This window comes from Dermacentor silvarum, chromosome 6 (assembly GCF_013339745.2).
Source record: "Dermacentor silvarum isolate Dsil-2018 chromosome 6, BIME_Dsil_1.4, whole genome shotgun sequence".
Taxonomy (NCBI): Eukaryota; Metazoa; Arthropoda; class Arachnida; order Ixodida; family Ixodidae; genus Dermacentor; species Dermacentor silvarum.
In genome coordinates, this window is record NC_051159.1 from 51,738,308 (window position 1) to 51,759,740 (window position 21,433).

The 21,433-nt window shown below is 47.9% G+C and overlaps 1 protein-coding gene across 1 annotated transcript in view; it reads right to left on the reverse strand.

Annotated features, from left to right (window-relative positions):
* Nucleotides 1–21,433, reverse strand: part of LOC119455505 (sodium/nucleoside cotransporter 2-like) — a 79,110-nt gene that overhangs the window by 294 nt on the left and 57,383 nt on the right. The window contains exons 8-11 of the mRNA XM_037716915.2: nucleotides 21,172–21,340; nucleotides 19,129–19,275; nucleotides 12,613–12,793; nucleotides 3,541–3,604 (exon numbers count right to left, since the gene is read on the reverse strand). Of these exons, the coding sequence (XP_037572843.2) occupies nucleotides 3,585–3,604; nucleotides 12,613–12,793; nucleotides 19,129–19,275; nucleotides 21,172–21,340 (517 nt within the window). The 3' untranslated portion in view covers nucleotides 3,541–3,584. The remainder of the gene's footprint in view (nucleotides 1–3,540; nucleotides 3,605–12,612; nucleotides 12,794–19,128; nucleotides 19,276–21,171; nucleotides 21,341–21,433) is intronic.

Consider the following 21,433-nt stretch of genomic DNA (forward strand, 5'->3'; position numbering starts at 1 on the left):
GTTAAAAAGTCGCAGTAGTTCCCAAAAGAAAAGAACAAGAAAAAAAACTGCCTTTTACATAGTCTCGACTTGGTTTTCAGCGATGCCGAGGCCTCTCGGTATATTGGAGCAAGAAAAAGCCTGCTGAAGCCGAACTTCGCACTACCAAAACTATAGATAGTTCAACGTGTGTTTTACCGCAGTACTATGGACTCGAAAACTGGGTAATTCAGTTGCTTGAACGTTTGCAATCTTTGTAAGGTTCAGAAATAAAAAAAATCGAGGCCCTATATAATTGATGCACTTCCAAGAGTCAATGGACCTTGACTACTTTTAGATGCCACAAACTCTATTAAAATTGTACCTTCGAATGGGGCAATTAAAGCATTTCTTTTTTAATGCGTACTTAGCTGGCGACGAGCGGAAGCTATCTCTTCAAAAGAACCTCTTTAGGCCCCGTGCGAAATTTTTGTTACATAATGGACGTCTGAATACGCCATCTTGAAGAAGCCAAGGTATTTCAAATTTATTCGCTCAAAAGATTGTATGGCGATTTTACAAGGGGAAAAATTACGGTAGAAGAAAGACGGCTATCAGTGTGGGCGCAAGAACGTACAGTGGCCCCATCTACCGGAAGCGCTCCGTTGGCGTGGTAGAGGGATCAGACGTTGTACTCCGCATAGTTTGGCTGCCGGCACCCAATCGAAACACCACACAGCTGCCCTCTTTGGCATTTCTGTAATGGATTTAAAAACTAGGGAACTTTTTTGTAACTGCAGGGGTAATGGTGTTGGGCCAAGCGAAAGCACAGACGTTGTCTCCCAATAAAATAGAATTGACCGCCACGTTCTGCGTACGTCGCAACGTGGTCAGCCGAACCTGTTTCTTGCGGGAAACAATCAGTCCTTGAGAGGACAAGATGCGAAATATTTTGGCTTTGGAAGCCGTCTGTACAACCGAAGCCAATGACACCTCAATGCAGCGATCACGTTAAGTCATGACGAACAAGTGCCCGTGTACATGTATACGTCAGTTTCTATTTCGCTGTGATTAGTACTAGCTGTATAGTAATTTTCTGGGGGCGTTCTGTTTCGGACATTCTTTTTTTTATGAACTTTAAAGGAACGATTCGCTTGTTCAGGTGGATTGCATGAAGTGGTATATATTTCGTGTTTTAACGACAAATCAGGATTTATATGTAGGTTTTAAGAAATATTCACTGATAAAGTTTTTTTTTATTGCGATAGCAATTATATGGACACTCAAAAGCAGATTTCTGCCGTCGGCGTCGCCGTCGCCGTTGCCGTCGCCGTCGCGGTGAGGTTCCGTATGACGTCATTTGGAGATGAAATCGTCGCCGCGCGCCGAACGCTGTATGTGCGAGTGAAAGGGCGCGAGGGGCGCGTCTTTCACGGGGAGTGAACGCACGGCGGAGAACAAACGCGCGTTCTGCGCCGTGCTCGCTTAAGGGCTGCAGAAGTAGGTGTCTCTCTTCTCCTTTACAATCACCATATATGTAGAGCAAACGCGCCTTCTTCCGACGCGCGAGAGGCCGTGGGGGAGGGAGAGGGAAGGGAGGCGACGTTTAGCTGCGGCACCAAGTGCCTATTTATATCAGAGGCTCCGGCAACAGTCACCAACGCCGCACGCATTTTGAGCGAACGCGGGCAAAACGCCGATGGCGGCGACAACAGTTCTGCGTGTTGCCGATGCTGCTGCATGTCCAAGTTTATACAGCTGATAAAGTTAATATCATTACTCCGTATAGGTCTCTACAAGTTTGCTATCGCAATTGATGCTTCGCCTTTCAGGTGAAACTGCGACAACTTTTTTTAATATTCACTTGTTGAAACTGAGAAATCAAGACCGAGAACTGTTGAACTCATAATTAATTTCTAAGCAGAAATCCTGATTATAGATATTTCCAATACTCGTCCCCAATTCATATTAAAAATGCGTTCGCGTCGTAGTAATATTTAAAGACTGATACTTAAGTAAGATCTAAAGAAAAATAAAAAAAACACCGCATATCCACGGGGTGAATGATGATGAGTGGGCGAAGCTCCGGAGGGAATCATCGGTAAACCGTGAATCTTCCGTGTAATTCGCCCAGTCTCGCCGCACTAAATCGAACGATTGACTTCAACCAATGACACGCGCCATATGTGACGTCATTCCTATTTTATACCAGCGCCCTTCATTATAATTGCACCATCTCCCGCTTAAGGGGACGCTAGCACAAACGCGTTAGAAACGTGCAGTACTCTCTAGTAAGGGGGAGAGGCCACAGCGTCTTACGCAGCCGTTTACACATGCCGGAACGTGCACCGCGTTTGCCGACACCATCACATGACTGCTGAGAGAGTATAACCCCCGTATTCATAAACGCTCCTCGACTTGAACTTGACTTGCCACCGCCTTCAACCTCAACTTGAACTTGACTTGCCACCGCCTTGGGCAGCGCGTTCGAGACGCGTTGAAGGCGGTGGCAAGTCAAGTTCAAGTCGAGGAGCGTTTATGAATACGGGGGTAAGGCGGAAGCGGAAACAGCGTCTTACACCAGCTTCTTACATGGACCGTAACGCGCTAGCACAAACGCGTTAGAAACGCGCAGTCTTTCGTTAATGTTGGGTATTTATTGTCATCGTGGTGCCTGTGTCCATGTGCGCTTCGTGGCGTAGTGGTTAGCGCCGCGCGTTCGGAAGTGAGGGGTCCCTGGTTCGATTCCGCGCTACGGACACCACTTTCGGAATTTTTTTTCTCATAAAAGTAGACGTGGCTACCTACTACGAGGACTACTACTACTACTACAGAGGAGGGACAGACCCACACCCTAAGGAGCTTCGCCCCTAAAAAAAAGCTTAGTGGGAACACCAATATACTTCCTACCATGTTCACGAGATTCCTACGATGGGAGTGGCCCTAGTCTTAGGATTTCTGCTGGGCAGAGATCGATTCACTGCTGCTAAATTTGGCGATTTCGGCATTATGAGGAAAACGAGAACAAGGTGAAAGCAGGAGCCAACGTTTCGACAAGTGGACTTCTATTTTTCAAGGCAACATATGCTCTCCTCGGCACAGTTTATATAAGTAGGGTTCTTTTAAAGGGGAGAGAGGGCAAGGTGGGTGGGCGAGGTAACAAGCGAGGGTGTTTGGCGGCGACGGTGTATATTTGAAAACAAAAATAATGTGATACTGAACGTCGGTGGAGGAATTTTAGGCAGCGCCGTGTGTCAGCCGGTCAACGTGTCATTGTAGGTTCCATTTTTCGGGGAATGGGCCTGGACGAAGGGGGGGGGGGGTACCTTTATAGGAGCAGGTAATCCCTCCCCCATGCCCTTGCGTAATCTCCATTCAATTGGTTTCAGAGCAAATTTGATGACAGTGAGGAAGCTTTAATTTCTAGTGAATTACACAGGGGGCTATCATGAAGAAAGGCATGTGGGGTGTATACTGTGCACATTAAACGTAAAACAAGGCACTGGTGAGAAATTCGGATGTTGGCAACTTTGGTCTTGACGGTTGATTACACGAACTATAAAAAAACTCAGATTTTATTACCTTTCCCAAAAAAAGCTCCAAGAAAAGTGATCCGTTTCCTTGCATTAGGTATCGGTCAGGCTTCCTATTGTGAAAGAAAGAGAAAAATAAATATTTTTCAGATAGAACGCAGATTTTGTACTTAGGGGAAGATAAGTTTCAGTGAAGCAAATTATTAAAAGCTCCACAACTAAAAGCGATGTGTACAATCTTTTTCTTTGATTCTATACAAAGTATAGCGCCACGCAATGTTAACGTTTATGTATACACTAGGCGATTCACAAGCTATGCCGGAAGGCAAACACCAGATCAAGCAGATGCGCAGTGTCAGACATCGACGAAGTAATGTAACGAGGACAAAGGCAACGCATGATACTTTTCGATACATGTCGAAGATTAGTGATGACAGGTGTATGCAGAGAAAGATATGACAGGTGCCGAACTAAAACGATTCTATACCTCTTGTTTCACTGCACGTGGCACATATTCGTTCTGGAGGATCGGCCAAGAAGTGGGCAAATACTCAACGACAGCATATTCGTAAATAAAAGAAAATGAAACAATTCAAAGAAGCTGTTGAATATAATGCGATATTAAAAGTGGCATGTTTGCTTTAGCGATGTCCGTGAGCCGACAGTATATGTAAGAGCATTATTTAGTAAGTTGGTTTAATTACAGAGAACAGATGTTCGCTCAATGCAATACTTTATCGGTGAGCATACATGATTACTGAAGCCTCTTTACTAAAGCTTCTACTCCGCGCACATAGAATCTTCATATATATACAGGGTGATCAAAGTTAAGTTGATAGTTTTTTTTAATTATGCGCTGAGACGTACGTGAAGACCACCTGTAAAGTAGGGTTATGTGGTGACGGGGACACAAAGGGAGATGATAATTATCGTGGTTAGCAGTGCAATTTAGGAAAATTGAATAATTAACTTTTGAGTGTCTGCAAGAAGCAGGCACGTTTTTATTGAAAAGTTAGAGGCAGTCGTGTTTCTACAGAGTTCCACTTGTCAGAATTTTTCTAGCGTACGCGTGCTTTGAGATATCGAACTGCGAAGTTTAATTGCCGTTCGCATGATTACGCACGCAAGACAGTGACGACCGGCGCAAAGCTCCTCCCTTATGTGACGCGCCTTTTGCGTACGGCGTCTGAAAACAGGGAGGAGGCATAGACAAAAGGGATAACTGCCCCTTTCTGCGCTGGCGTAATCGCAAAGCGCAGAAGTCGGAACCGCTATCAAAACACGGAACCGCGCAGTCGTTCCTTGATTTCTCCATTTACGCACGACTGCTTAATATTTAACGAACCTTAAAGCGGAAGATCAACTCTTCTATGTAGCAGGCTCAATGTTAAATTAAATTATGGGGTTTTTACGTGCCAAAACCACGATCTGATTATGAGGCACGCCGTAGTAGGGGACTCCGGAATATTTGGACTACCTGGGGTTCTTTAACGTGCACCTAAATCTAAGTAGACGGGTGTTTTAGCGTTTCGCTCCCATCGAAATGCGGCCGCCGTGGCCGGGATTCGATCTCGCGATCTCGTGCTTAGACTCAAGAATCCTCGCGTGCCGTGCTTTGAGTGGAGCAAACAAGGTGATCAAAAATAATTTGAAGCCTTCCCTCTACGGCGTCCCTCACCATCACACTCTGGAGTTTCCGGACGTTGAACGTCCCAATATAATTTTATTGACAAATGGTTCTTAACGAGACATGAGGGCCGAAGACGCACACCGTCATCCCACCGGGTAGTGGATTCGAATGCTGGCCACGGCTTTGTGGGTGCGCTATCATCACACACCTCCGACACCTAATTTAGGTCTAGAATTCAGACCCACCACCTGGCCAGAGCCGATCAGGGTGCTTCGAGTCACACGGTTATTCGACGACGAGTCATAGGACCATAAATTTGTGTGGTACCCGCGCGCTGTGGGAATCGGTTTAAACAAAGATTTCATTGTTGTATTTTTTTTTTTGCGGGACGCTGTTTTTGTTTAGCGATCATTTGTAAATATAGAAAGCACCCGACCAAGTTGGCCACATTTTTATACGGAAACGCGTCGCTCAACGAAAACCTGTCGCTCTCGACATGCGAATCCCACGCACGACGACGACGGAACGATAACGACGGCAATGGCAGCGAAAAGAGAGAGAAACGAAGAAGGAAAGGCAGGGAGATTAACGAAGCGGTGCCCGATTGCCGATCCTACACTCGGAGAAGGGGGAAAAAGAAGATGATGAAAAAGAACAGATAAATAAAATTCACCGACGATTACGACAGTCCCTAATACAAATTTCGAGCGCAGCTGTTTAGGTGTTTTGAATTTGCGATATATTACGGCAAATAATTGGATTCCGAACGACAGGGTGCTCTCGGCGGCGGCGCTGAGCCTCTGCTCGGGCAGATCGTTTAGCGGCAGCGGTAGACGCAGCATTTCCACCGGTTGCGTCGCGCATTGTTCAGAAATAAAGCGCGAAGACGGGACAGCGTGGCTCGCGCGGAGCGCATTCTCTAGCGGCGGCGGCGCCGCAGGCGAAGTAGCGCATGCGCAGTGGGTCCGAAGACCACGCCAGCGCTTTGTTTGCGCGCTGGCCGCATGCCTGGTCGCCTCCGGCACTCCAGTTTCCTCCTCGCCCTTTCTCCATACCCTCCTCCGCTTTCCGCTTCCTGGTTGCGCTGCACCCTACTCTCCGCTTTCCTCCTCGCGTCTTTCATTCTCCGCTGCGCTTCATGTTCGCTTTCATGTTTCGCTGTGCTCGTTCGCTCGGTTACGCCGCCGCCTCCCACGACGCTCGTTGCAGGAACAAGCGCTGACTTTTACCTGAGCGTTTATTTAAAAGGGCGCACAAGCGCGTAAATACCCACGCGCAATCTCTCTCTCTCTCTCTCTCACACACACACACACACACACACACACACACACACACACACACACACACACACACACACACACACACACACACACACACACACACACACACACACACACACACACACACACACACACACACACACACACACACACACACACACACACACACACACACACACGTGCGCATGCACAGAGTATGCATTTATATATATGCATATATGCGTATGTACGAGGTGTTATCCGAAAGTTCCCGGACTGGTGTCATTATGTGGGAAAACATTCGGCAGAGACATTCAAGACTGCTTACGTGTAGGAATGCGAAAGCATTATACCGTTTTTAGACCTCGGAACATCATGAACCTGCTCATTTTATACACTCATGACGTGACGCCACCTACTTCGCATTGGCTGCGCCGTCACGTGTCCAATGAAGCACGCACTAGGCCACACCTTTAGTTAGCCAGATGGCTGTGACGTGACGTGTGCAATTACGACGCCCTAGTTCCACCTTTAGTCCATCAGAACCGTGTAGCCAGCGTGGTGTCGGGGAAGCGGGCTCGTGTCGCACCCCGGAGGTCCGGGTTCGATTCCCGCCCAGACCAAAATGTACCAAATGTCCTTTTCAAAGTCATTGTTATACTTCGTTTACAGGAACCTGCATGATGTAGTTGCCAACAATCAGAGCATTTTGACGTATTTTTGCACTTTGAGCCATCGTTCCATTTCGGTCACACCGACTGCGATGGATTTTCGCGCAATGGGGCATATATAACAAAAGTACGCACTTGTGCCGTTACATAGATGTAGCTGCATGCATATCACACGCGTTTTATGTAACAAGTGGCGGTTGGATAGGGAGAGTTCATTCACCGGCAGTGCGCGGTAAAGTGACAATGTGTCAGAAACCATCCGCGTTTTGAAAAATGAACGAAAAACACGAGCAGCGGGTTCGCATGATATTTTGGGTGGAGTTGGGTAAATCCACCGCGGAAACTGTGAAAGTGCTTGATCATGCGTACGGTGATGCTGCTATGAGACGCAGTCAGTGTTTTGAGTGGCATCCTCGCTTTTAGGGCGGTAAAACGTCAGTAGAAGACGGTGAGACTTCGGGACGGCCAGGAACCAGCACAACGCCAGAGCATGGTGCGAAAATTGCAGAAATGGTTCGAGGGGATCGTCGCCGAATGTTTCATGAATTCATGTGAAATGGTAGGAATTGGTTCCGCGCAGTGACAGGCAATTCTCACTGAAGGCCTGGTTCAGAGACGCGGGGCTTATCCGCACCGCGTCGCCAGGAAGTTCGTTCCCCGAGGCTCGACTGCAGACAAGAAGCACCGGCGTGTTGGTGTGTGCGTGAAGCTTCGTGCAACAGCACGTGCAGACACAACCTTCATCACCAGAGTCATCACTGCTGATGAATAGTGGGTTTACGGATACAACCCCGAATCAAAGCAGCAATCTTCCCAATGCAAGAGCCCGAGTACACCGAGACCAAAAAAAAAAAAAAAAAGCGAGACATGTGTTGAATGCTACCAAAATGCCGATCATTGTTTTCTTTGATGCGAAAGGGGTAGTCCGCAAGGAATTTGTTCCCAATGGGGAGACTGCTCATTTAGATTTCTATTGTGACGTTCTGCCACGCCTGCGAAATGACCTCTGCCCAAACTACCTGAACTTTGGCGCAACAAAATTGGCTGTTGCATCATGACAACGCGCCCCGTCACACCTCCCTGAAGACAACTAATTTTTTTTTCAGCATAGAACTCCCCCGACCTGGTCCCCTGTGATGTTACCTTGTTTCCAAAAATGTCACAGTTTCGCCCTAAGGGCGAAGCAATGAATGCGATAGCAACACAGCAATGTCATACGAAGTAAGGTGAGCGGCTTTGGTAGCAATATGAATTGTAGTAAACATGAGCTGATTAAGTAAGCAGGTGTGCTGCGGCGTAAGTAGACCGACATGAAAAGAGACTCGATGACCAAGAGAAGGCGCGTGTGAAACGGTGGTGTTGATGAGAAGCGCTTCCCGTGGGCAGCGCGTGCGAAGGGACACACCTGTAGCGCTGCACTGCCGATCCGGGCAGCATTGCATGTGTAGCGTGCGTTGGAAAATGTGGCCCGACTATTACTAACTGAATTAACAAGCGTGGTGTGAGCGCGCATAAACAAACATGAATAGATCACACTGAATGACTGCTGACAACGACTGTCAAAACGCTGGCAGCAAGCGCATACGCCGCAGCGGGCGAAGGTACGTGCGGTCTATCGCTTCAACGGAAACTGAGCGGCGAATGCACAGCGCATACAAAGGTCAGAGCCATATGGAGATAAGATACGGTGCGGGCGAGCGACGAGCGCGGTTGTTGGCAGAGTAGAAGTGCCCCCCCCCCCCCCCCCGCTCCCTCCGGCGCTGGCTTCCCGCTTCCTTGCTGGCGCGTGGGAGATCGAGTGCGTTCGCTCTCCGTGATAGCGTGCGTCCCCGCACGCTTCCGCTCGGGCATACGGCGCGCGGCGAAGATTTTATCTACACGGAACCTCACGGCGACGCCGACGGCAGAAATCCGGTTGAAGTGTCCATATAATTGCTATCGCAATAAAATGAACTTGAAGCTTGTGACACCGTGGACATCAATCAACAAAAGAAGAAGCGCAGAAGGTCATCGACAGCTTCGCGGAAAGCAACAAATACTCCAAGAAATCACTCTGTACACCCAATCCAGGGACTTTAGGATACCACCTCGTATATATATATATATATATATATATATATATATATATATATATATAAAGGAGGCAGCCATCGATTGTGCTCAACCTTAACTGCACTCAAGAGACTGAGATGGTCTAGTTGGCTGCTGGCTTGATGGAACATGTTATAACGGCACGTGTGAGGACGATGCATTCCTTCTGTGTCCCTTCCTCAGACGCGCCGTTATGACATGCTCCATCAACCCAGCTGCACCCCTGAGATGGCCCGAGCAGAAGGGAGCAACCCAGTCGAGCAGTATAGAGACGCCGGAGCTCGACGTCGGGGACCATCAAAAGTCCGCGCTCAGCCTTGAAGACCTTCCTATCGAACCACTCCGCCACACCTTTATGACCTTTCTTTCTGCCGGACCTTTCCGCCACATCTTGATGACGCTGTCTTTGGACCGACCTGGTGATTGTCCATGGTACGCAAGGGGCCCTATTCAAAACCGCGAAGGTCCAACTGTTAGAGCGGAATGTCTGGAAGCACCGATGAAGTCTTACCATTGAAATAATGTGTGAATTTAATTTTTAGCAGGGTACTATGTTGCGCTAGTTGGTGCTTAGCTTAGGAATGATGTGTGGTGCAAGGTTAAAATTACCGGAAGGAATAGAGGGAGACAGAAAGAATGCCAAATTTCCCCGGTTTTTCGTCATCCCGAAGCCCACCTTGATCGTCGTCTCCTGCATCCAGCTGTGAAGCCCATCTGAGCCAGTCGTGGTCGCATCACTACCCCTAAGCATTCACTGCGATCGCCGTAAATTGGTGTTTTATCATTCTTAGCACGGCTGCCGAGAGAAGGAAATAAGTTAAACGCAAAATTTTTTTTATGATAACAAGGAGTCAGCACACGCATAAATGCTTCTTTACTGAGCAGCTTGACGGAGGCGGCAGCTCACGTTTTTGACAGAGGTGAACGCCAGTGTTAAGTGGAATGAATCAATGACATCGATCCCAGCAGAACATTTACCTTGGAAAATGTTCTGCTTGAGAACATAAACCGTGCGCCACGTAAATTAGCCCAGCCCCTTGACGTTCCGTATTACTATGTTTAATTATTTGTATCCATACTCAAGATAATTTAGGGAGCATGTAGACCTCATGAATTATAGGCATGTTTTAAATATTGAACTGAACGGCATTCAAGACGCTTTTTTATTGGGATTTTTTATGGAAAGAACAATGTTTAGAAATCGCTACAGATATGCGATTATCCCAACTATTGAAGGTCGCATAAATTAAAGAGGCGACAGCATTTCTTACGATACGAAAATACGAGCAGGCTGTTTTGACGAAATGTATTATGTACAAGGCTCACTGTGCTTAAGACTTTTTAGGGCGCAGCTCTTAGGCACCCGTTCCTGTGTTGACCATCGGTGTACCTCGGCGTAACCGAGCGAACGAGCGCAGCGAAGGATGAAAGAAGGAACGCAGAGCACAGCGGGGGATGAAAGACAGCGATAGCGAAGACAGCGCGAAGAGGAAAAGCGGAGGAAGAGGGTGCAGTGGAAGCATGAGGAGGAAAGCGTAGTGCCGCACGAGACGTGCACCACGGCGGCGAACCAGCATGCTGCTTCACTCTAATGCTACGAGCGCGTCTACCGATACCATATATGGAAACACAACGCTGGCTTAGGCTTCGGACCCACTGCGCATGCGCTGTGTCGCCTCCGCCGCCGCCCCTGGAGAATGCGCTCCGCGAGAGCCACGCGTTCCAGTGTTCGCGCTTTCTTTCTGAACAATGAGCGATGAAACCGGCGGAAATGCTTCGTCTGCCGCTGCTGCTAAACGAGCTGCCTGAGCAAAGGCTCAGCGCCGCCGCTGAGATGACCCTGTCCTTCAGAATCAAATTCTTTGCACACATAATCTATCCCGAATTAAAAACACCTAAACAGCGGCACTCGAAAGTCGCATTAGGGAGTCTCGTAATCGTCGGTGAATTTTTTTTCTTCCTAAAATCCGGAACTACGTACGCTTGCGGGGCAGCCATGGGCGAGCAGTACTGCAGAATCAGTTGCGATAACCGGCTTTATGTGTCCTTACGTACGTCACTAGACAGACAATAATCAACGGTGGCCCGGTGTCTGACATTTTGCTGTTGAGCGAGAGATCGTAGTTTCGGTTCTCGTGGCCGCGGCGACCACCTTGTAGTTACATTGCATTTCAGGACTTCGACACGGGTACCTTGACAAGTATTTCAGCAATTTAAGCCGAATTCGCACGACGAGACGGATCGGTGATTCAGTCCGCATAAAACCGTGATGCGGTGGAGCTGCAACGAATTGCGGCGCTATAGCAGCGCGTATGCGTCATTTTCGTGCGCGGCATGGTTCGTCAGCGCTGATCTACGTCATGCTGAAACGGCAATCCGTCACGTCTCGTGAATACCACTTTAAAGCATGCTCCTTTTGGGACGAGGGTATGGAGCAGCCGCGAAGTGAGCCACCAGCTCAGATCGTCGCGGCTTTTGCTGGCTGACAGAGACGCGCGATACACGGCGATTTCCCATGTGGATGTTGACAGCGGTTCCGTGCTGTGCTCTCGCTGCGCGTCCGATTATCAACGAACGCGTGTGGACGCCTGCCTGCCTTGGAGCCAGTGAACTTGGTGAAACTAAAGGCTGGTCACCGCAAAAGCGCCAACCGCATTTTGACTGCCCATCATATAAAATACTCCTGCAGGTAATTAGCGTAAAGAGTACGTAACCGTTAAGTAAAAAAAAAAGTGGTCGCAGTTTCACCTGAAAGGCGAAGCATCAATTGCGATAGCAAACTTGTAGAGAGCTATACGGAGTAATGATATTAGCTTTATCAGCTGTATAAGCTTGGACATGCAGCAGCATCGGCAACACGCAGAACTGTTGTCGACGCCATCGGCGTTTGGCCCGCGTTCGCTCAAAATGCGTGCGGCGTTGGTGACTGTTGCCGGAGCCTGTGATATAAATAGGCACTTGGTGCCGCAGCTAAACGTCGCCTCCCTTCCCTCCCCCTCCCCCACGGCTTCTCGCGCGTCGGAAGAAGGTGCGTTTGCTCTACATATATGGTGATTGTAAAGGAGAAAAGAGACGCCTACTTCTGCAGCCCTTTTAAGCGAGCACGGCGCAGAACGCGCGTTTGTTCTCCGCCGTGCGTTCGCTCCCCGTGAAAGACGCGCCCCTCGCGCCCTTTCACTCGCACATACAGCGTTCGGCGCGCGGCGACGATTTCTTCTCCAAATGACAAATCAACAACTCTCAACAACTGCGCGCGTTACAGAAAAACGTTTGTTAAGCATCAGTTGCAGCGGCCGCGTCAGTGATTTCCCAATACATTACCGGCATGGTAGCTTGGTTACGTTATGGGCCGTACACGATACAGGGATGCCTCAATGACAATCACTGACAACAACGTTGCCGCGTTGGAGTAGTGCATGGCTGGCGTTCCTTCCTTCAGTACTCGCCCGTCGCTGTCAAGCTGAACTCACCGGCGACGCAGGCGCTGAGGATGCTTGCCGAGCAACCAGCCCACAGCGCACGGAAGGCGATGCTCGAGGCTTCGGCCAGTCTTGTGGGGCACAGGGCAGCCAGGCTACCTAGCATTACGCCCACCGAGCAGAGGTTACCGAAGCCCGACAGCGCGTACGTAGCCAGCATTACCGAGCGGGCCTGCACAAGACCAGCGTCAATCAAGTTCGAGTGGCTTAAGCAGCACGCCGGTCATTCGTCGTTCGTCTCAAAAAGCCGGCACATTGCAGGCAGAGCTGCGGGATGAGCTCAACCTAAAGCACACCGCCTTCACCGTATGAGGGTGGGGTAGAAAAAGACGCTTTCAATCAAAAGACACAAGCGGCTGAAGAGCTATGTGGACAATGTGTTACACGAGACGATGTGAACTGGGTACATTACATGTGAGATTCCAATCTGCACATCCCAAGCAAGAATGGCTTCAAAAGAGATCGATGCTGCTTTGACTGACATATTTTCGTGGATGAACGAAGCTCAGTGTTTGCTAGAAGCCTACTGGGCGTCGTAATCGAAATGGCCTGAGTCCACGATACCTGGTCGACATTCTTGAGCAATTTCAAGGGACGATGCTTTCGACTAGTGGTAGTGCAATTCTCGAACTAGTTTACAAGCATTGCAAAGATTTGCGATCTATTTTAATACTAGTGCTTTGAAACATTTCTATAGTTTGGTTCTGTTTCCATCTTATTTCCTTACGGTTTACATATTCGTCATTACGGAGCCCAACATGTTACCGCGTGAAGATTAAAGCACCACGAAATGAGAATCGTTATCACCATTGAAGAAATACCAACTTAGACAGAAACTTTTTCCGCAGAGGTAAAAAAAAAAAAAGTAAACGCCACAAGCGTTCTGATTTCATTTTAGGGATAAAAAGGCTCGGCGTGCTCTTTATTCCCTTGTATATTGCTGAGTGGGAAGGACAGTCGACAAATCCTAGAAACTTCACAGCATTGTGTACCCAGCACAGTGAAGACTATAATAACGTAGGTGGCCAGCATATTACAAAATTATTATGAAAGAAAACATGGGTGTTCGATTGCTAGGTTTGCATCTACAGAACAGTTATTTTGCTACAGGGCTTCGCAAGCGTATGTGGAGGCTAAATGCTCGAAAAGAAAAAAAAACACTATGAATTTATATCCCCTGATTGAGTAGCACGGGTATTTTGCACTGTATCAATGTAGGGGAAGTCACACCCAGTGGCTGAAACTACTGGCTGAAATGCTTCACTGGCACATTTTTACCTCGTTTTACTGGCCATATTACCTTTCATCTGCCACATCTCCAGGCTGCAACAGAAGACAATGACATTTGTTTGTCAACGTAATTCGCGTTGCTTCAGTAACGGTTACTTAGTTACAGTGCGAACACCATAAACATCAACACTGAGCCTCACATGTAGATTACGATATGCAAGCATGACCTCCAAGAATGCTCGGCGCGAGGCCATGCGTGTTTGGATGACACGAAAAAGGCAATTACATATTAGATTCACTGAAGGAAATGTCACACTGCAGTTGCACAACCACATGGAAACAATAGATAATACATCAATTTGTTTGCTATTGAGCAATGATTTGTTAATAAGGAGCGTTTTTGCTTGTTTGCCGGCCACTGAGGTCCAGCTGCGATGCGCACTAACCGGACGTTTCTTTAGAGCTGTTGATTGTGTTCCCGGCTAACCTCTTGCACCACGCATTTTTCATTGCAGAAATACACTCTGCATGGGCAATTACTTTGCAACTTTACACATTCATTTATATTTGTAATCGTCGGAAAATGTGTGATAACGAATTCAAAGCTAAACAAAGCTAATCATTGTTAAAAGGGGCTGAAGCTGAAGAGAGAAGCTGAAATAGGGCAGCGCACCTTATCCTGACATCAGCGTCAGTATTGCGTGAAGCGTTGACGATGCTGCTGCTGTTGGCGTTCGTATTTCTATTACAATCACCCACGTAACCCACGAAAGAAAAAAATTAAAGCCATCTTGGTGACTCAAGCAGTTGTGACAACAAGCGGCTCATGGTAAGGCTTGAGGCAATCTATGTGAACAATGCCGCTGCCCCGACGACGTATAGGCCAGAAGGAGGCGTCAACGGTTCGAGCACATAATTCGCCGATGAAGTGCGCTTGACAAATTGATAACGCACATCAAAACGAGTAAACATTTCAAAGAGAGGAAATCTTAGTTGTTTGGAACTGTCAACCAGAATAGATTGACTGGAGAGAAAACAGGTGGTTGGGAAAGGACACGCTAACTTTATTTGACACTCTTTAGCCTGGTGCGCTGTATTAGAAACGGGCACACTATGAAGCATCGGGGTGGTGGGTCGTATGGCGTCCATATTATGAGATGGGTGACAGCCACAGAGCAGAAAGTAAGGGGGAAACCCGTGGTTGTCTGGGTGGCATTCTTGTTACTGCCATGTTGCGCTATGTTTGTTAATTTAGTTAGTGTGCCTATGTTTACAAGCTTAAAGGGTCAATAAAACTACTATCCTTACTTTGTATAGCTGTCCACTAATTTTTTATTGCAGTCGATGTTTCGCCTTTCGGTCGAAACTGCGACTCCGTTTTTGGACTTGCAGGCTTTCCGAATTCAGCTATTGCATTTCTTGCGCAGAGAACACAAGGCTTCATTGTTCTTTGGATTGCAATCACCCTCGATGCTGTGTTCCTTATAGGTGAAGGAGGTAAGAAATATGGTTGGACGTAGATTTATGTTCTCATCGAGTCCAATAAACGCAGCAGAGAATGATCTTAGACAGCCTCAGATTACAACTCTTGAAGCCAATGGGCCCATTGAGGATGGCGGCCTAATGGGCTTTTTAAAGTCGACAGCCAACAAAGGATGCGATAATCTGTGACGTCGTCGAAAGGGTGGCCATACAAGTAAGAGCGGAACTTGCTAAGTGCCCAGACGATGGCTAAGCAGTATTGTCAATTACACTGTAGTTGACTTTTTCGTTTTGAAAACTGTACGCTGGCATACGCAACAACCTATTCAGGATAGCCAGTTTTCTTTTTGCTAGGACGGTGCCAAAACCGATACTGCTGGCGTCTATGTGCACCTCTGTAGCAGCTGCTTAATCAAAGCGCTGGAGGAACGGAGGTGAGGCGACAATGCGTCGTTAAGCCATGTACGCCTGGTCGCAGGCTCGAGGCCATCACGGCAGGTCGCCGGAACAGTTCAGAAGCTGTGTCGAGGGCACACATCAGGTGCGAAGCTCCGAATTAAACGTCAACAGTACGAAAATAAGCCAGGAGAACAGCGAAGTTCTTTTCGAGCTGTCTGTCTTGGAAAGTAAGAAACAGCACGCGATACCGCGAAGTCAGGTTCTATGCTTAAACACAACGTGGCCGACGATGGTCAACTGCCGGACGGCAAAGTGGCAAAGTTCATTTTGAGTCTGGCATTGGTTAGGCACGTCAAGGTAGGCCTGAGGCCGCCAAGATGCGTTACAAAAATGGAGCACAGACGATGATATCTTCAAAAGAACAGAGACACGTTTTCCAATTCAAGCCACGTAAAAGCAATGTTTCGCTTAAACGCTGAGGGTGCATTAGAAAGCCCAAAACGCTTTAAGTAGAACTCTCAGTTTATCAAGGGCAACGAACGCAGTTTCGGGCCGATAAGCGTCGGTAACAGATCCTTGCCAATACCCTGATCGTAAGTCAAGTAAAGGGATGTTGAGAGATTCAGTGACTTGGACACGGCCGCGACATTGGCCCCGAATCAATGTAAGCGGGGAGGACAGCAGCTAGCATACCAAAATGGTGCTGCAGCCAGCCAAGAGGTCCAGGGTCGCAAAGAGCAGAACTACAGTGTTCCTGGCGAGAAATGTCTGGGAAGGGACGAAGAAAACTGAGGCTCCAGAGAGAGAGTGCCTCAAGACAAAAGTAAAATAACAGCGGCGTGTGGAGGAATGTCAGTTCTTCCGCTACGACCAATCGATGGATAGCTTAGGGAGAATCGTCAGAAAACACGTTGCAGAAGAGGGCGTGCTCGACTTCTAGCTGCGCGCAGTTGGTGACAGCGTTATGCCGCGAGAAGAAACCCAACCCAAGAATTCCGTACACTAAAGCTAATGAAATATAAGACATCCTGAATTACCGGGGCGTGCAGGCTGTTAACGGCTGAACATGCTGTCCTGCAAACCCCAAACTGGTGACGTCGCTTTCCGGGTAGAGCGGCAATTTATTTCATTCATATGAGAAACAGTGGCTCCAGTGTATACACGTGCAAGAGTTGAGGCCCAATCCACAGAATTCGCAGCGACCTTCGACGGAGAAAAGATGACTCGGGCGTTGTGACGGTCACGCAGTTGTTGCCTCAAACTGCTCCTTTCAGATTTCCTCTTGTGTAGGATAGATAGATAGATAGATAGATAGATAGATAGATAGATAGATAGATAGATAGATAGATAGATAGATAGATAGATAGATAGATAGATAGATAGATAGATGGATGGATAGATAAACTTTAATCCAAAGATAGTTTTGTCTTGCCCCAATGGAGCATCGCTTATGGTCGGGGCCCCTAGTCCAGGGCTCCGCTGGCTCTTGCCATCTTCTATGCTCTCTGGATCAGCTTGAGCTGGTCGTCGAGGGCCGAGCTAGACAGCAGTGCCTCCCATTGCTCCCTCGTGGTGTTCGTGTCATGGTGTTCTATGTTGTGTAGCGTGCACTCCCACGTAATGTGGTATAGGGTTGGTGTAGGAAGGCATAGGACGATGGTGCCTTGGGGGAAGAGAGGGGCGACATGGCATTGACGAGCGATGATTGAAAGAGGCAGGACGATAAGAAGGGCTCGGTGACGAATGCTGAAATGCAGCGGAGCAGCTGCTGATCGTCATATCAAATCGTTGGTAGAGAGGCATATGATACGACTAGCAGAATGTAGCGGCATCAGTAGTGGCAAAACAAAATGGTTTGTCGTCCGCAGTACGCTAAGAGTTTGCAACCATGGGACCAGCTCAAATGGCGTGTGGAGGAGTGGTGATTATTGCATTGGTTGGCGGAGTGTGAAAATGGGGTGCATTCGAAGTCTTGCGACGATGTCGGTGCACGTGAGAGGGGCGGACTACAGGATGCGGCTAACGGGATACAGGCACAGGACAATCACATCTTCAATCGCCTTGCGAATAGTGGGTGGCAGGTAAGAAGGTGTTCGTGGCTGGGGTTGTGCTTTCGAGTGGAATGCATCAGTGAGGACTGCCGAGCTGCTTCCTCGTATACCGAGTATCCGAGCTAACGTTAGCCAAGCTGCTTACCCGAAAAAAAAAATGATTTAGAAAACACAGTGCAAGCTAGAATGATAAGACCTACGGTGTTCGGTCGTCGGAGGTTGCGGCTGAACACCGTAGGTCTTATCATTGTAGCTTGCACGGTGTTTCCTTAATAGTATGTTTTCTTTGAGCTGTTACTTCAGCTGGGACTGCAGCCACGAATGGTCGGAGATGACAGCCGGGCCTGCCTATTTATTATTATCGTCCGCAATAAGACGACGAGTCAAGGTCCCCTGTTTCTGAACCTCGCCGTAACTCTCACACAGTTTCAGCATCTCCGTGACGCCGCTAGTGTTCTTTCTTTTTTTTTTCAGGCAACATTTGTACCACATTCACGTCGACGCATTTCATCATGTGTTTAATTGTATCAGATTCGACTCTGGAAGCTCTGACACCTCTGAGAGGTCGAGAACGTCCTCAATACAACTTGTGATTGACTCGTCCGGGTGCTATGCGCGCTTGCGCTAACACTGCTCGGTGCGTGACTGCCGCTCGGTAAGGCACCGTAACGGTTTTATGAATGCGCCTTGAATGCGGACCAGGTTATAAAATCAGCCATGTTGTTTTTAAACCAAAGGTTAGCAATCTCCGAGAGAATCAAGATGACATTGTTAAGTTTAATGGCGTCGTGCCATCGTTTGTGGACGCTTGCTCTCGCATCACAAGAGCCAGTCCTCAACATCACTGTCGTTTGTGCCACGTCTCGCTGGCGAGGCATCTGGGAGCATTTGACGGATGGGGAGAGGCGGGGGCGTGGTTGCGTCCTCAGGCATTGTGGGTCGTAGCGATACACGTGCGGATTTCGAGGATGGAAGCTTTGTAGTTGACCCCAAACCTCCACCAATTAAAGGAGCTTTATTTACAATGAATAGACAGCTAGAACATACACTTAGGGCGGCGCCTCTGTATCCTAACTTCAGCGTCATTCTTGCATGAAGCGTTGACGATGCAGTTGTTGGTATTCACCTTCGTCACAATTACCGTAACGAATTAGCGATGAAACATAAGGCTATAATAAGAAACTACCAGGTTGTTCGAAAAAAAAAGCGGTAGAAGTTGAGACAACTTCGTGTAACGCTCATCATTCGTATTAGGATCATGCGCATCTGCTAATGGTGCGCCGATAATGGAGCCAAATGTTCGTCCAGTATTTCTTGTACGAAATTGCGTAAGCGAAGTACGTACGTCCAACGACTTTGCAAGCAGCGAATGGTAAGCGATGAACTCGTTCGCCACAACCTTGACGCCGATCACCTCACCCACGGCGGCGCAGTCTTCCCACGGAACGCCCATGCTCAGCGCCAGGGGAGTGAATGCTCGGCCCAGCAGTCTCTGCATCATTTCAATAGAAGACCGTTTCGGCGGACGCAGCATGGAGAAGCTTCGCGCTTGTGAAAGAGCATTCCGCGAAAAAATTTGCATTTCGCGTTTTAAGTATTTATGCCTGGATAATCTCGTAATTGCCGAAGTTACGCGGGATATATATGCTCACTTAAGCGCATCACAAATTAGGAAAAGTGCTGGAAATATCCCCTGAAAGGAGAATGAAAACATTTGTACCATTGTGTAAAAACACAACAATTTGCGCACTAGTCCGCCCTAGAGCGGAACAAATGTGTTTATTACGAAACACTCGCCTCCATGGAAGACCTGTGGGCTGCATGAAGGAAATATAATAGGCGAGCAAAAAGAGAAAAGGAAAATAAGAAAAACAAGAAAAAAAGGAAATGGCAAGTTTGCCTCCTCCTTTTGTATAGCTGAAAGACGTAAGACTACCGAGATGTTTCATGGCCGATTAAACAGAAACAATAATGGCTGCAACATTTAGTTCATGTGCATCATGAAATATGGGAATTGACTGAAAGTGCCTGATGCATTTCAGGTTGGCATGCAAGTTCCTATCACAAATGCGCGTCTTGGAACTCTATTTATGTAAATGAAGTACCAGCTAGCTATAGCGCTTGCGGCTGCAGGCTCTCCGAGGTCTGCCATAACTGTGCCCGACAGACCAAGCGTTGTAGAACTGGAAGGTTGGAATATATTAGGCCCGCATTCACAATTAGCAGCTCGTACTATGGATAGTTCCTATGGATAGTACTATGAACGCTGCCAAGGAGGGGCGGAGGTGTGTTGGTTGCTGCAGGTGGGCCTAGTCTTGCAAACGTTGGCGGCAATTGCTCCGCCTGAACACCACCTAGATATTCACCGCGATACGGTATGAAGCACTTCGCAGTCTAGCTAACAACACCAGGTATCGAAAAAAAGGTTGACAGGGAGCCCAATTCGCTGCGCGTTTTCCGAACCACGACGACCCACAAGGCTCACCATTTGCTTCCTAATCATGTATCCCGGAGGAGCTTTAGAAGGAGCCGAAGCACCTTCCTCCTAATATTCTGTCTTCGCCGGAACAAAATATCACTTTCATTTGAGGGTGGTACTGTATAGTTAATGAAGACATTAATGTTAGCGACGGCGGCCACCTAATGATAAACTCTTTTTTGTTGGCTGGGTTGGTTTCAATAGTTGAGGCATGATTTTTGGACTTGCAGGCTTTCCGAATTCAGCTATTGAATTTCTTACGCAGAGAACGCAAGGCTTCACGGTTCCTTGCATTGCAATCGCTCTCGATGCTGTGCTCCTTGTAGGTCAAAGAGGTTAGAAAGATGGGCGTAAATTAATGTTCTGAGTCCAATAAACGCAGCAGAGAATTGGTGAATCAGCTGATTATTAATGTCACTACTATTAGAATTAATGTCGTCTAAGAGCGAAAAATACGCTTTCTGCATTACACATATGGAAGGGCCATCTGACGGATACTGTGGACAAGCCGGCGTTAAAACCAGAGATAAGATTTTTACGTAGTTTTTTTTTTTTAGTTTTCATGGCCACTGGCTAAGATCGTTACTCAGTGAAGCTGCTGCGAGTGAACAGAAACAACTTTGCAGCTAGGTGCTAAAAAACCTAGTAGAACATAGAAAACATCCTGAGATGACTGCAAGAGAATTTTCGGATAGGACAGGGTGCTAGCGATGAAGGCATAAATAGAGTATTTTAATATTACTAGGCCAATCACTCGCTACCAGTTGCGAACTACGTATCTACACTTTGTACCTTTCGGTCACTGTTACCAAGCATAATATTCGCCTAGTCAGAGCTTGATCACGGTTTACTAGCGCTTCTGTGAAAGCTACTGCTGAATCTGTTGGAATTCGAGGGGAGGTATTGCACCTCAAAAGTGATGCCCTCGAACATCAGGACCTCGGCTGTCCACTCGCACACACCGTTCAGGAAGTGTATGAACGCCATGAAGGCGATGATGTTGGCCATGATGCCTCCGACCAGGGCCAGGCACGCCATGGCTCCCTTGGCGCCCGCCTCCAGCACGCTGCTGTCGGTGCTGGTTGGTAGAAGAGACGACAAGGCGAATATTATTTGTGTCCTTCGGAGTCACAAGCACGGATTATGATAGACCGCAGTACCGCCGATTGTA